The sequence below is a fragment of the Amia ocellicauda genome, chromosome 6, assembly GCF_036373705.1.
Source record: "Amia ocellicauda isolate fAmiCal2 chromosome 6, fAmiCal2.hap1, whole genome shotgun sequence".
Classification (NCBI taxonomy): domain Eukaryota; kingdom Metazoa; phylum Chordata; class Actinopteri; order Amiiformes; family Amiidae; genus Amia; species Amia ocellicauda.
The window spans coordinates 6632245-6648547 of record NC_089855.1 but is presented as its reverse complement, the minus strand read 5'-3'; the positions used below and the strand labels follow the sequence as shown (position 1 = coordinate 6648547).

Below are 16303 nucleotides of genomic sequence, written 5' to 3'. Positions count from 1 at the left end.
ATGTGCAGAAAAATGTAATATATGTAAATGCAAGTAATGGTGATACATTAAAGGGGGATCTAGAATGTATATTTGTGTATTTATTGTCAAGGGCACATGATATCCCCAATACAACCTGAGTGCTTCCTATGGGGACAGAAGTCGGTGGGGAAAGAAGTGTCTCAGACTCATCGTTGGTATAACTACTATTATAAATCATAGCAGGAGAAACTGGTCAATCACACAGCAGCATGACCAGAAAGTCCTATACCTCGTATCTTGTTTATGAATAGCATACCCTGCAGAGAATTATCAGTATTTTACAATTCTGCCAGTTCCACAGGATGTACTTTTGTCTGCGCAGTCCTCTCACACAAACTGCAGGGGATGGCATCTCTTACACAATAAGACACTGTGTTCCAGTTTTCAGTGTGTGTCAGTCAGTCACTCTGTGTCTGTGTATCAGCGTCTGATTTGCCCATGGAATTATCAGACATTTTAATCTGTTATCATTTTGGATGATATCAGATTTTTAAAGCTTTGATTTGGTATAGTCCTTAAAACAGGATGAATTCATATGCATTTATTATTATTATTATTATTATTATTATTATTATTATTATTATTATTATTATTATTATTATTATATTGTATATAGTAACCCACAGAAATGAACACAGCTGAAGGTGATTTATTCCTCAATTTGTATATCTGAGAAGATCATGTTCATCAAATATGAATGCATTCCTTTCTTCACAAAATCAAGGACGGGGAATGCAGTATTCTTATTTAGCATTTTAAAGTGATTCCTGACACTTATTTATTTAAAGATTTGTCTGTATATATAACAGGCCTAGAGCTTAAATGATAATAGATCCACACCAACAGTCATGTATTTAAATATTGCAGTTACAAGCAACACAACACAGTAAAAAGTGAAGTTTCCTAATAAATGTCATATTGACACTTACAAAATGTGTTTATATATTTACACTTAGGTGATAAGAAACAGGCAGTTTATTTTTTATGTATTCCTATTTTGTATTAATGGAAATTCACAAACAAGGAATGCACAAACAATAACACTGTTGTGAACAGTCACACTGACAGTGTCACAGGCAGGTTTCCAAGCATCAAACCTTTGCTATATTTCCAGTTGCAATATATCGGTACATTTCAGTGAAGTGCAGGGGACGACAAGTGGATTCTCATCCAGATTCCTGCTTTAATTCAGTCCCAAACATCCACTTCACCTGCGGCAGGCAACACACAACTCCACAGTGTATAATTGTGTAGCAGAGAATAAATGATAACAAATGATGCCTCCCTTAACCTCTCTGTCTTCAACCAAGGCAGCACTGAAACATCCCGCTGAAATCCGTGGGGGGGACACAGCCATTAAACTACCTGGGCTCTCATTAATCTCTCAAAAGTTTATAGCTGTGATTTTTTAAATAGTAAATTAGTTGTCAGAAAGAGTCTTGTGAGTGGAACATGGCATTAATATTGTCTCTCCAGAGATAAGACAGAACCGTTGGGTAATAGGGAGAGGCAGAATGTAAAATACAGACATTAGGGCTGACAGTAATGGATGAAAAACCCGTCTCCGCCACCTCTCAGTGCCTTTTAATTCGTTTTGACAATTCAGGAATCAACGAGACAGGAAATCAGATGGAGAAAAGCACAGAAATGCACATGTGTTTCCCCTCATCAACTGTCAGCTGCAGACACAATCTATATCTCCCTGTAGCTACACATTCACACAAGGTAGCAAAGAGTTTATTCGTTGTGGACTGGGATTCTGTTTTCCAAACCCATAAAAGCCTTCAGGTCTAACCGATCGGAGTGGGGCAGGATTAGGAAGAAGCCCCACCCAGACCCGGGGACACAAATGGAAATTGGGCTTCAAGGCATTCAAGACAGAAAACAGGAGACACTTCTTCACACAGAGAGTCACAATCTGAACAAACTCCCCAGCGATGTGGCTGAAGAGACAATTTGGGAACATTCAAAAACAGACTGGATAGGATCCTTGATCACTCAGTTATTAATGGACACCAAACGAGCACGATGGGGCGAATGGCCTCCTCTCGATTGGACATTTTCTTATGTTCTTCTTATGCTGCTGAACTATTGAGGGCTGAAGGAGAGAGCTCGGCCCCAGCGATCTTTGCCGGGCCTGCTTTGTCCAGCACTTGATGTCATAGGGTTTATCTGTAGTTTGCTCAAGTGAAATGTACAGTGACCACTATCCCCAATGAAAACACACCCATTTTCATAAATTAGATCAATACAAATTATTGATCTTTAGACAGACATTCAAAAAGTGCTGAAGTGGAAACATTTCAGTCACATCATGACTTTCTTCAGTGCTACCAAATACACAAAGAGGCGCCCAGCCGTTACACAGCTGTAGTAAGGGGCGACAATCCCACACACCTGAAAAGAATATCTTAAAAATACTTGTTATGCATAAAGCTAATGAGGGAAGGAAATAATAATTGAATGGAAAAGGAAAAGGGAGCATTTCAAGGCATCAAAGTTATAATTAAGATTATAAGGCATCTCTTTTTGAACTTCTTATAAACTACCACACAAGCTTAAATTAATCTGAAATACAATAATAATCTTCTGTTGTCCAGCAATTGATATTAATGAATGCATTACCATCTGCCTACTTTTTATTCGTTGATATGTTTGGATAATCTTTCTCTATGAAAATGTGGTGTGAATGGACAAATGGGTTAAAACTGCCAACATAAAGTTAAATAAATAAAAAAATGGTTAAATCTGTGTAGAGTAAGGGAAATGGAAACATTCGGTCATTTGCAAATCTGTGTTTGATACTTTAAGCTACTTTAAGCACATTCTTCACTTATAAGCGCTAGACATTTAAAATAAACATTTTATCAATAATATAAAGTGTTTTTCTTTCAATATCAAATCAGGGCTACTATACTGCATGCAATGTGGAAAGCAAGTCCACTGTAAAATGGTGGTTTCTTCCATTGGGCAGGTTAATAAAGAAGGAAAAAATGTAACTGATCACAACTCCCCCAAGTAAAAGATTAATGTAGGAGAAAAATCTAAACAAAAAAGAACCCACTGCGACTAAACAAAAGGACGACTTAATTGTTCTTCGTAATGCATGTCGATACCAAATCTGGATTGATTTGTAACTTAATAAAACGGCGAATAGTTCTGAGGTTTCCCCTGAAGCCGAGTAGCTTCATTCTGGGATTAGTGGAGATTGATCTGATTTTGGATGCTGAGTCACGGGGTGCGGTGGGATTTCTATACACAGCATGCATTTATCTGCTCAGCCTTGGTATTTTTTTATATTACTTATCTTCAGAGACTAATGCTACAGAGCACTGACCTAGATTATACTGTCTCCAGTTGCAGGTTTACCTGTGCTAACAGGGGGGGAGTTTCCATGCAGTGTTTTTAATTCATGAAGGGATGATACACGTGCACGTTTGGCCCGAAACCTTGGTTTGCGGCCAAAAAAAAACTGCCCCAGAGAAGGACAGGGTCAATCCCAAATACTCAGGTAAATAGGAACATAAGATGAAAATGCCTTTCATGATGTTGAAGACTTGAATCAAGTCCCCACGTAGTCTCCTCTGTTCCAGGGTGAAAAGGTCCGGTCCCTCAGTCTCTCAGTAGGACAGTCCCTTCAGACCTGGAATAAGTCTATTGTATGGAGTTAAAACACACATGTAAACTGCACCAATGTCAGAGCATTTTTTAGTTTTGAATCGACAATTATTTACTTGTATCTTTCTCTTTTGGAATCGCCAATTGTGTTAAAACATCTCAGCTCATTGCTATGACTCCCACTGCCTTCACATGCCGAATGCGAATCCGTTCCTTCCTCACCAACTACTCGACTTAGCTGCTCGTCCAGTCACTGGTCCTTTCCCGCCTGGACTACTGCAACTCCTCCTGGCCGGCCTGCCTGCATCTACTACCCGCCGCTCCAGCTCATTCAGAACTCTGCGGCTCGTCTGGTGTCTCTCTCCCCGATTCGCACACGCTACTCCACCGCTCCGCTCCCTCCACTGGCTACCGATAGCGGCACACATTCAGTTCAAGACACTGACCCTCACCTACCGCTGTCTCGACCACACTGCACCAAGCTACCTTCAGACACTCGTCTCTCCATACATCCCCTCCAGACCACTGCGCTCCTCCAGCGCCAGAAGACTAACTCTGCCTCGTCTCCACTCCTCTTCCTCTAGAGCCGCTACTTCTCATCCCTGGACCCTAAATGGTGGAACGACCTTCCCACTGAAGTCAAAACAGCCGAGTCATTGACCTCCTTCCAGTGCTTACTCAAGACACATCTTTTCAGACTCTAATTATAATTTAGTCATTTACTCTCCTGTAAGATTGCACTTTACAATGTTTTATCATACTACTTGCCTTGCGTTACTAGTACTCGTATTATTTTGATTTCCCCTATGCTCCCTTCCCCTTGGCCCTTGACTGTGACCTAACATCTTGTCTGCACTCATCAACTTTTACAATCTGTTACAGACCTCATATATTGTATAAACTTGTGTAAATTGAAATTTGTAAAATGTATTATGCTTTGATTTGCACAGTATTATGTAAATTGGAATTTGTAATGTGTTATGCCTTGAACTGCACTGTATTTGTGCTCTTTGTATTGCTCTTATATTTTGTAAGTCGCCCTGGATAAGGGTGTCTGCAAATAAATAATAATAATAATAATAATAATAATAATAATAATAATAATAATAATAATAATAATAATAATAATAAATATAACAACATGGGGAGGATGAGGAAGTATTTCCATGCCCCTCAGTCTGTCAGAGCCTTTTTTGACATTAAACAAAAGTGATAATTGCAAACAAGGATCTTCATTATCAAACATTTGCAAGGATAAAATTATGTTTTTTTTTATTACAGTTTTTTTATAACAATTATTAATAGTGTCTGCTATAAATCTTTATTAAATGAGAAATAAGTTAAGCACGGCGATATATGAATCTCCATGTGATTAAACTGACCTTGCAGGATAACAGCCTCCTTCATAATTCACTTTGACATCAACACCACAGGAAGCTGTTTTGTAAGAACCATGGAAGCACCGAACTCCTGTTTCACTAAAAATAGAAATGCTAAAATCAACAATCCATCCACTTTGGATAATGAGAGGGAATGGTGTGTCCAACCAGCAAGCAGAGGGAGTTCACAGCTATAATTAGACCAACACTCCTCAATTGCTTCTACTATTTCTACTGCAAAGGAAACATAATAGAAATGTGCTTCCGTAAGTACAGCATACCTGTAAAAGCAATCACTGAGTACCGCTGAAATATTGAGAAACAGACGAAAGTGAAAGATTAAACATAAACAGGAGTCCAGCTGTGTAGTGCTGTAATCAAGACTTGAATAATTACAGAATATAGCAGATTCAGAACAGAGTTGGAAAAGAAGGAGAGATTAACTGGATATCTAAAACAAATTGCTTCCTAACCTGCCAACCTAACTCGTGGTTCTTCAGACCATCAACAAGAACTCCAGATAAGTCAACAAGATCAGCAACAAAACAAATAGGGAAAGATGGCCAGAAAGAATAAAGAGGGATTATTAGATTAAAACTTTTCCTTTAAAACAGTCTTTTGAATGAGTGAAAATGAACACCACTAAACACATTTAAATATGGGCTGAAAGATCCTAATATATTCCTTGTATTTTCTTCCCCTCCTCAATTCCTTGTGGATATATATATATATATATATATATATATATATATATATATATATATATATATATATATATATATTAGGGCTTTTAATATTTTAGTATTTATGATCTGAAACATGGGGGCTGGAAGTTTCCCAGGCAATCAATTGAATAAATGTCACAATTGTGTCAAAATCCTCCTTGTGTGTTATTTGCATGCTGCTGTGTGGGAGGATTTGACATTCTTCACAGAGAGGTGAAAAGGGAGCGATGCGATGGATGCCAAATAAAGAAAGTCTATCACTTTAATCTGTTCCTCATGAAAGGAAAAAAGCTTTCAAACCCACTCTCAGCCAAGGTCAATGTCACCACGATGCTGGGGCAAAGAAGCTGCGTCGATGCTGCAGACGCAGTAAGCAGGAGAATGCAACGACGTGCTGAAGTTTTATTTTGAGCTCCGCACTTCTAAGAGATGTTTAAATGCGTACATGCTACATTGATGGCAGGTTGTGTATGAGGAGAGAAAATGACACATCCATCTGTGCTTCCTATCCAGTGGTGAGACAACACAGTTACAGTTCACCACATAACTTCCTCTGCTCTATCTGCAGTTTATATATGCTGCATTGGAAATAACTGGAGAGGAAAATGGCAATAAAGGAAACGACTACATCAAATCCCACAGATGTCGGAGGGTACCTTTCATATTACTCATTTCATAAGTTGTTGATGTAGGTCGGGTTTTGTTTGGGAATAACTAAACTGTTTTAAGAAGTGTGGTTAGACTAAATTGCATGGACCAGACAATTTGCTCACATACTGATCATTGTGAATCATTCTTTTCTAGAGCTCTTCCCTGGGTCCATGCTAATAAATCTTCTTCCAGCAACCTCATGGGAGCAGTCCAAGTGCAACACAAAGCTGCTAGTTTCAAGGCCATGCACCCAACAGAATATAAGGTCCTCATGTCAGATACAATTGTGTCCAATGGCATTTACTATCCTTTAACAATTCAGGGAGACTGGTACAACCATCTTGTTTTAGTAATTAAATTGTATTCTTCATAACCCCTCCCCTATTATTATTATTATTATTATTAATAATAATAATAATAATAATAATAATAATAATAATAATAATAATAATAATAATAATAATAATAATAACAAACAAAATCGTGTCTCCTAACTCTGCGCCTCTAGGACCCAGAGTGCACTTATGTAGGCGTTCTTGCAGATTGTGCCTTCTCGCTCACCGTACGCGGAAGTGATTTAAAAGCAAACTTGTCCGTATTTACTACAGCAGTAGGGTTATAGTTATAGCTGTGTTATTTGAATGAGTAGACCCACAGCACATACAGTATTAGTACCATCACCTTGCACACCATGCGATAAAATGCATGAGCAGCAGTAGGTTTCTATTCATTGCGAATGGCTTTAAAGCGTGAAAACAATCCTAAATGAGGTAAAGTTATTGCTATGGGCGTTTGGACTGTATGGGAGGTTAGCTGTACTGCACTGTTTGTCTGCATATAGAAACACAAACAGTGTTTGCATGAAACCACTCTGCAGAAACGGCTGCTTTCCCCCAAAACTGACTGCGGCTAAATCTGCTTTACACTTTAAATCGCGACAACGTGTGGTTTTATATCAGATTGAGTACAGGTGAAAGTGTGTGGTGGATACTGTACACAGATCCGTCTAAGGTCCGGTTCTTCCCACGTCTTCCGTATTTACCTCTTATGTGTGCGTGATGACGTCATGTTTGCCCTGCCACTGCATATACTTCTTCGCTATGTAACCGATATTAATGACATTTATTATTAGTTACATTTCTAGTAATGCATATCTTCTTCTTATTATGGCACATCAAAGAATATTAATTGTCATGTATTTGGTTACGATGAAATGTCATTAAATTGCACAATCCATCGCTCAGTGAATGTTATAATATTAGGCTATAATTGGTGTTTATAATCGTTGTAATTGTTTTTTGGGGGAATCCATGATCCACTGATATGTATGTCTATATGAGAGACAATACACATATAATTAAGAATAAAAGCTCCTACAAGTAAACCCTGGTGTGATATACTGCATGTACACTCACCTAAAGGATTATTAGGAACACCTGTTCAATTTCTCATTAATGCAATTATCTAACCAACCAATCACATGGCAGTTGCTTCAATGCATTTAGGGGTGTGGTCCTGGTCAAGACAATCTCCTGAACTCCAAACTGAATGTTTGAATGGGAAAGAAAGGTGATTTAAGCAATTTTGAGCGTGGCATGGTTGTTGGTGCCAGACGGGCCGGTCTGAGTATTTCACAATCTGCTCAGTTACTGGGATTTTCACGCACAACCATTTCTAGGGTTTACAAAGAATGGTGTGAAAAGGGAAGGGGATGTTTTCTTGGCACAATTTAGGCCCCTTAGTGCCAATTGGGCATTGTTTAAATGCCACGGCCTACCTGAGCATTGTTTCTGACCATGTCCATCCCTTTATGACCACAATGTACCCATCCTCTGATGGCTACTTCCAGCAGGATAATGCACCATGTCACACAGGTCGAATCATTTCAAATTGAGTTCACTGTACTAAACTGGCCCCCACAGTCACCAGATCTCAACCCAATAGAGCATCTTTGGGATGTGGTGGAACGGGAGCTTCGTGCCCTGGATGTGCATCCCACAAATCTCCATCAACTGCAAGATGCTATCCTATCAATATGGGCCAACATTTCTAAAGAATGCTTTCCGCACCTTGTTGAATCAATGCCACGTAGAATTGAGGCAGTTCTGAAGGCGAAAGGGGGTCAAACACAGTATTAGTATGGTGTTCCTAATAATGCTTTAGGTGAGTGTATATGGCAAGCCAAATTATCATTTAGAGATATATCTAAATCATTTAGAGATATCTGCAAATATTTAAAGATATCTTCAAATAATTCCAGATATCTTCAAATATTTAAAGATATCTGCAAATCATTTAGAGATATCTTCAAATGACTTCCTGTCTGTAGCCCAAGATTATCATTTCCTGTTAACTTGTTCATTCATTTCTATGTAACTGAATAAGGAAACAGGAAGTGATAATCTCAGCCAAAATACAGGAAGTCATTTGAAGATATCTCTAAAGGATTTGCAGATATCTTTAAATGATTTAGAGATATCTTCAAATCATTTAGAGATATCTTTAAATATTTGTAGATATCTTTAAATGCATTTAGAGATATCTCTAAATGATAATTTGGCTTGCCATACATGTATGAATGTGCGTAATTAAAACATGGTCTTCAGTGTTTCTTGTACAGTGTCTGTCATCTGCCTGTGCATCTGAGAAGTGTTAACCACAGATGCTCTGACTAGTAGCAGGAAATTAGACCCGATGTGTTTCATATTCGTGTTTTTAATGTCAACTGAGTGCAAAATTAAAGCCGCTGATCCCCACACTAAATTTTGACTTTTTGGGTTATGACCATCAAGTAAGTCCTCTTTGTGACTCATGCACATTGCAGGTAAAACAATAATTAAAATGGGCAGAGTTGCATTTATTGGTTTGCAAACTGTTTCTGTTGTCAATCAAATGTCATGTTAAGAGCATTGATTAAATAAGGAGATTGATTTATCTGGTAATGACGTGAAATCTTTGAGCAAAGTGCTTTTGTAATGACACTTTCTCAGTTTTTTGTTAGTTTTTTCAGAATATTCACATTGTGTATGCGTATATATTTGTGTTTGTTGATTGTTCTCTTAAACTCAGCTTGTGCGGGGTCTATAACCCATTTTGTGTTTTAATTCCACCCAGCATGGCGCTTTTAAACCTGTCTTTTGCTGCCTGTGGGTTCCTGGGGATCTACCACCTCGGCGTGGCCACGGCCCTGCAGAGACACGCAGGGAAACTGCTGACAGCCGCGCAGGCCTTCGCTGGGGCCTCGGGGGGGGCACTGGTAGCTGCAGTACTGGCAACTGTGCCAGACAAATTAGAGGTATTGTGTGCAGACACTTTGAAAAAAAGAACAAGGCTTGAGTGCTTTGTATGAATTGCTAATTGAAAACGTGTTTTTGAGAAAATCTATCTAGACACGTATTGCAACATGTGAGAAAGAAAAGGCTAAAGTAACAAAGCGGGATGTTGTGTAGCCTGTGTGTAGGAGTCTGTAGGAGCCTGTGTTGAATGCAATGTTCTTTCTTTCAGCACTGCAAAGAGTTTACCTATAGATTTGCTCATGACGTCCGCAAGCAGAAGCTCGGCGCAGCGACGCCGGGATATGATTTCATGAGCAAACTGAGGTAATGTGCTCATCTGTGGTGGAGGCTGACGTTTTTACTTAGTTTGAGCATCAAAATAGGCCACTGGCCAAAGTGATCGGGCATTTTTTAGCTTGGCCCTCCACCTGTTCATTGCATCATCCATAGGATTATGAATAGGGCTACTCATTATTTTATCTTCATTTCATTTTTGTGGTGAGAACCTTTTCAAAGCCCACTACAATTCATTGTTCAGGTACAGAGTCATGCAATTTGGGAGGAAGGAGGAAGCTTTACTGGAAGATGCATGTTGTTAATTTTAAAGTTACTTTCCACAGGCTGAATCGGACCCTAAAGCAAAGGTAAAATATGCCAGTGAGAACCAACAGGCCACATATCCGTGTGTGTGGAAAAAGTTATAAAGAATGATTGATGTCGGGTGAACCGTTTTATTCCATCAAAGGCATTATGGGATAATCCCGGGCTGTCCGAGAACAACTCATAAAACGAAATGTCCTTGTAAATTAACTCATCTGCATAAGGTTTAGTGACGAATCGGCAAATGAAAATCCAATTTGCTACTTTTTACGCCGTCTACCGTTCCAGGTTCGTTTTTGCTGGCTGTAAAATTGCCTGGTCCATAAATATGCTGCATATGACAGAGATGATCTAATTACTGATCTAATTCTGCCACTTATGTGCCCTTTTCTCCGGCGGCTAAATATGCATCCTGTAACGAGATTCTCCTTTTGTGCTTTCAAACAAAATATTGACTTTCTTGCAGTAATGCATCCTAAGCAGTAAATACTTAATAGACTCTCTGTACGTTGATGAATAATTGTTATATAAAATGTTTTAGGCTGTGTACTTGTGAGATCTGTAAACAATAAAGACCGCAATACTAATAGAGGACTGGTTTGCTGTGAGCGAATGGGCTCGTGCCATTTAGAAAAATCTGTCTCCTGGAATATTAAAGAAACAAAAGTATGAATAATTAATCCTGAGAAATGAGCATTGTTTTCTCGTCTCCAGGGAAGGCATAGAGCAGATCCTGCCCCCCGATGCCCACGAGGTCGCCGGGGATCGGCTGCACGTGTCCATCACACACCGCGAAACGGGAGCAAACCGCCTGGTCTCGAGCTTTGCCTCCAGGGAAGACCTTGTTAAGGTACGCACGCTAATTGCAGAACTCGGAAAGCATTGTCGTAGGCCTGCAATTAAAAACAGTCACATCTTTAAAGAAAACTGTTGTGCAGGTAAATCATTGTATGTTTATATATAGATATATTTTAGTTGATGCTAATAAATCGGTCCAAAAAAGCCCTGGAGATAAAATAATTGGTTTCCAAGTCGTTTCTGTTTAATTGAATTTCAAATAATAAAATCAGAAAAATACTGTATGTTCTACTGTTGACTGAGTGCCCTGAATCTTTTATCCCTCAGATGTTAGGCTCGGCTTCATTGGGCTCTGACAGGTATTTTATTTAGGTTGTTTTTAATGATGGGAGGATGAGTGAACTGTGATTTGTAGATATAATCTGCATTACTTCATTAATCTCAGGTTTACACTAATATATCTAAGTGTCTCGGGGAGATTCTTCAAAACTAATTCACAGATACTTTAAACACTTTTTAAAAACACCTTTTTGGTTCTACTGTTCGCTTTGTATATATTATAGTAAATGCTACTTCCTGTTTTCAGTGGTGGTATTGATGTGTATTTTATTCTTTAGTAAGTTGTGTGACAGGCCTTGGGTAGTAACAGGTAAATAGCATTGGTTTACTGTCAGCTGACTGGATATACAAACACTGTATTTGTCTAGTGTGGCAGTCGAAAGAGATGCACAGAAACCTCTGAACAGGTTGTCTGTTTTTGCGCGCCCGTGTCGAATGACGGACGAGGTCTTGCATCGCTCTGTACTCGAGCGTCTGTTTCGTGGGCTCAGCAAACTGAATTTCCGCGAAGATTGTAACTAAACCAAAACAAGGTAAAGTGGGAAAGATATCCATATTACCAGAAATAACACAGCAGGCTCCTCGCAGCTTGAAGGACAGCCTGAACCGGCTCTATCTGCACATCCAGCTGCATTCCCTGTCCCGGGCTCGATCCTATTGTCCGGACAGACAAATGCAGTAAAAAGCACTTTATATGCAGCGTTTCCAATCACAAACCTTCACATTTAATTAGCATTTAAAATGTCACCTTCATTAGAGAAGTACCGCGGCCTCCCGGGAGTAATGGCCTCACATCTGACTCCTGCTCTTTGTTTGTTTGTGTGAAGGTCCTTTTAGCCAGCAGTTTCGTTCCTGTTTATGCGGGGATGAATGCCGTGGAATATAAAGGAGAGGTAAGATCCTTTCCAGATTCATATAAGCACATCTCAACAGGTCAGTTCATCTCAGGACCCAACAGAAGCCCAGGCACTCCCGAATTGTGGAGAGGTGTGATTCGTTGTCTCTTTTGGCTTGTAATGATCGCGCAGGGCAAGTGAGCAGATCTTTATGAGGAGAAGCACAGTAGTCATAGTTAATTTACTTCTAAACAAGCCGTTTCACAAGGTGACCTTCAGAGGAGCATCTTTGAGCCGTTGCCAAATCCGTTTTCTCATCCAAACCAAATTGAAACTCAGATTAGATTAGATTTGTGTTTTTTATACGTGTGTGTGTGTGGGTGTGCTTGTGTGGGTGGAGTTCAGGAAAACAACACCCACGTATTGTGGTGTCAACCGTGGTTTATTGATGCAATGCTTGGTGCTCAAAAGAAACCGACAAAGACCATAAACAAAACCCCCAGCACCGCTTGAGCCTGAATTAGACACACAGCGCACAGATAACTAATAAACGCAAACAATAGTGTTTAACGTACGAGTACGAGTTTGTTATCCTTATTTCCAAAGCAGTCCCTCTATTTTCCCGTAGAAATGGATTGATGGGGGGCTGACAGACAGCCTTCCTGTTCTCCCGGTGGGTCGGACGATTACTGTCTCGCCTTTCAGCGGCCGTCTTGACATCTGTCCTCAACACGATGGCCTCCTGAATCTGCGCATCAGAGTAATGAAGCAGGAGATTATGGTAGGTGTGAACTGGATTGACCGACACTGAATTAGAACATAAGAAAGTGTCCAATCGAGAGGCCATTCGCCCCATCGTGCTCGTTTGGTGTCCATTAATAACTAAGTGATCAAGGATCCTATCCAGTCTGTTTTTGAATGTTCACAAATTGTCTCTTCAGCCACATCGCTGGGGAGTTTGTTCAGATCGTGATGCCTCTCTGTGTGAAGAAGTGTCTCCTGTTTTCTGTCTTGAATGCCTTGAAGCCCAATTTCCATTTGTGTCCCCGGGTGCGTGTGTCCCTGCTGATCTGAAAAAGCTCCTCTGGTTTGATGTGGTCGATGCCTTTCGTGATTTTGAAGACTTGGATCAAGTCCCCACGTAGTCTCCTCTGTTCCAGGGTGAAAAGGTTCAGGTCCTCAGTCTCTCAGTAGGACTTTCCCTTCAGACCTGGAATAAGTCTGGTTGCTCTCCTCTGAACTGCCTCTAGAGCAGCGATATCTTTCTTGAAGTGTGGAGCCCAGAACTGTCCACAGTATCCAGATGAGCTCTAACTAGTGCATTGTACAGTCTGAACATTACTGCCCTTGTTCTCAATTCTATACTTTTGACAATATACCCTAGCATTCTGTTTGCCTTTTTTATATTATTGAATAAGTTATAGAGTTGTTCTTTAACCAGACAGAGAGAGAGAGAGAGAGAGAGAGAGAGAGAGAGAGAGAGAGAGAGAGAGAGAGAATATATATCTTGGTCCAAACTCCCCACAGCTGGTGTCTATTTCTCAAGTCGGCGTTTGTGAGACTCACAAACAACGGCAGCGCCGACATGTGAACAGTGACTGATTTGTGTCATCGCTGGTAATGGTGACTATATGACTCTGTCCTCTCAGAAGAGCGCCGCTAACGAGGGTCTGTCTTCTGTGTATTAGCTGTCAGCGGACAACCTGACAAGGCTCGGCCAGGCCCTGTTCCCTCCCGAGCCGGCGCGACTGGAGACGCTGTGTCAGCAGGGACACGACGACGCCGTGCGGTTTCTGAAGAAGGAGAACTGGCTCTGTTGACCTTTTATCTCTCGTATACAAATAAAGTGACTTATATTGGAAGGAGTCTGATGTTTGCTCGTGTGACTTGTATAAGGGCAACTGCCAAGAAAAAAATCATAATATTGTATATTTCTACATATAAAAAACTGAATGTCTCTACTGTATACTGTAAATAAAGTTATTAATTGGTTGAATTAGTTTCCCATCTCTTGTCCATTGTGGAATAAGGGTAATTATAGTTTACTGTCAAAGGGGAAAGTCTTGCGACCTTTAGTAGCCAAATAAGCAAATTGATACATTTATGTTACAGCAAAATGATTTATTATAATGTTTTCAGAATGTATATTTCTTAGTATATTTCTTGTGGGCATCTAGGCATCTCTGATTCGTTCCTATTTGTATATTTTGAAGAACAAGTAAACAAAGGGAAATGTGTTTAGAGATTTTTAATGCGAAGAGGATTTATTGTGAAAGTTATTTTCCACATTTCTTATACAAGAGTCTGTCCCCAACAACACAAGCTTTCAAACACAATATACAACAGATGATAACAAAAACAACAAACGCTTAATGCCTGTCAGGTAAATGGAGCATATTAATTAGGATTCAGTTAAGTCACTGTACAGAATGAAATAATAACATGTCTAACGAACCAGGCTGTGAAATCGAGCCAAATACAGTTACCTGTCAATCTCTGAAACCTCACAAACCATGCACCAGCAATCTTACTCTCCTTCCAAGCGGACGTCCGCCGAACGCAATTTCACAACGGCGTGGAAACTTGTCCTTCTAGTTTCCTTAAACTCATCATCTCTTCGTATACTTCGTTGGCCGCTTTAGATTTCAACCCGTGTATCTTTCCGCACAGACTTTTATACACCTGTGGACGAACCGAAGGGAAAATCTCAATCTCTCTCCTCTCAGTTCATTTCCCTGATTACAGTCGTGGTACAACGTCCGACGCTGGGGCCTCTCACCAGTGTGACCAGTCCCACCAGGACCAGCATGGCGCCGGCGGAGGACAGAGCGATCAGTGTGTAACTCCAGTTGTGACCCGTGCGATGCTGCCCCTGGGCCGTCTCTGCACCTGATGCACACAATATCATAGTGTTTTTAAGAGCGCTGTGGTACGACCGGAGCTCTTTAAACACAAGGCAGGGGGTGTTTTTGTAGACACACACACTATCTACACTACCGGTCAAACGTTTTAGAACACCCCCATTATTCCATTTTTTATTGAAATGTAAGCAGTTCAAGTCCAGTGAATAACCTGAAATGGTACAAAGATAAGTGGTAAACTGACAGAGGTTAAAAAGAAAGTTTAGGTCACCAAAAACTGAAAAATAATGTACATTTCAGAGTTATTTGTCAGTGTTACACACAGCTCCTGTGCATAGAAGTGACACTGTATTCGTACAATGCGCACATCATTTGAAAGCTTATTCTCTTGGTTTTGTTCAGAACAACCTAACAATGCAGTTTTTATTACACAGAGAAGTTCAGATCCAATGATGTAAAGTCGTTGTGTATTAGTACACTGTAAACAGAGTTTTCCATCTTGGCATTTTGAGCTCTATGGGTGTGTGTTGCTTCTACCAAAACGTGGATAGTCTTGTTTCGATCGGTAGAATATGTCATAATTGGCAATATTTTCTGAGATTTTGTATTCTTACTCAGACCAAGTATCCCCCCACCCCCACATTTTTCACATCAGAGAATGCTTCACATCGTGAGAAAGCCGAGAGTCTCACACAACAGTGCACATGGGATTAAAGAGAAGCACACGGATTTGGTACCAGAGGGGTTTGTCAGCTTAAGGGTTTATATTGTGTTAAACAAAACAATTCCCTGATCTCCAATTGTTTATTTGTTCTATACTTTCATTCCACTGAGACATTGAACTGCGCAAATGTCAATAAAAACTGGACAAATTGAGGTGTTCAAACACTTTTGACTGGTAGTGTATGTCCTGATAAATGGACAGGTTATATGATCATCTGCCAGCGGAGACAAACAGGACAGAGTTCCTACCATAAACCCTCAGCCGAGTCCCGTTTCCTCTGGCTCTGGCCGGCGGGGGACGGATCAGCAGCACCTCGCAGTAGTAAATGTCCGAATCGTTGCTCTGCAGGTCGTCCATGACCAGGATCGAATAGCCCTTGGAGTCGCTGCGGTGCGAATGAACATGCAAGTTCTCTCTCACACGCTGTGGGCTCTCCTGGGCAGTGAGGCTGCTTCGATGGCAGTCACTCCATCCCT

The 16303-nt window shown here is 40.3% G+C and overlaps 1 protein-coding gene across 2 annotated transcripts; it reads left to right on the top strand.

The window, feature by feature from the left end:
• The first annotated feature begins 6983 nt into the window (after window positions 1-6983).
• pnpla4 (patatin-like phospholipase domain containing 4) lies at window positions 6984-14108 on the top strand. Of its 2 annotated transcripts, XM_066705954.1 has the most exons (7): window positions 6984-7164; window positions 9509-9689; window positions 9899-9993; window positions 10984-11119; window positions 12234-12299; window positions 12871-13023; window positions 13931-14108. In XM_066705954.1, exons 1-7 carry the CDS (start codon window positions 7160-7162, stop codon window positions 14060-14062), a joined length of 768 nt encoding a protein of 255 aa, XP_066562051.1. In that variant the 5' UTR covers window positions 6984-7159; the 3' UTR covers window positions 14063-14108. The 2 variants fall into 2 exon arrangements, with proteins under 2 accessions (XP_066562051.1, XP_066562053.1); XM_066705956.1 differs by lacking the exon at window positions 12234-12299.
• Window positions 14109-16303: the final 2195 nt, after the last annotated feature.

Coding starts and splice junctions, on each gene's coding strand:
- pnpla4 (XM_066705954.1), top strand. Junction 9,994..10,983: donor GATTTCATGAGCAAACTGAG/GTAATGTGCTCA, acceptor TCTCGTCTCCAG/GGAAGGCATAGAGCAGATCC. Junction 11,120..12,233: donor CCAGGGAAGACCTTGTTAAG/GTACGCACGCTA, acceptor GTTTGTGTGAAG/GTCCTTTTAGCCAGCAGTTT.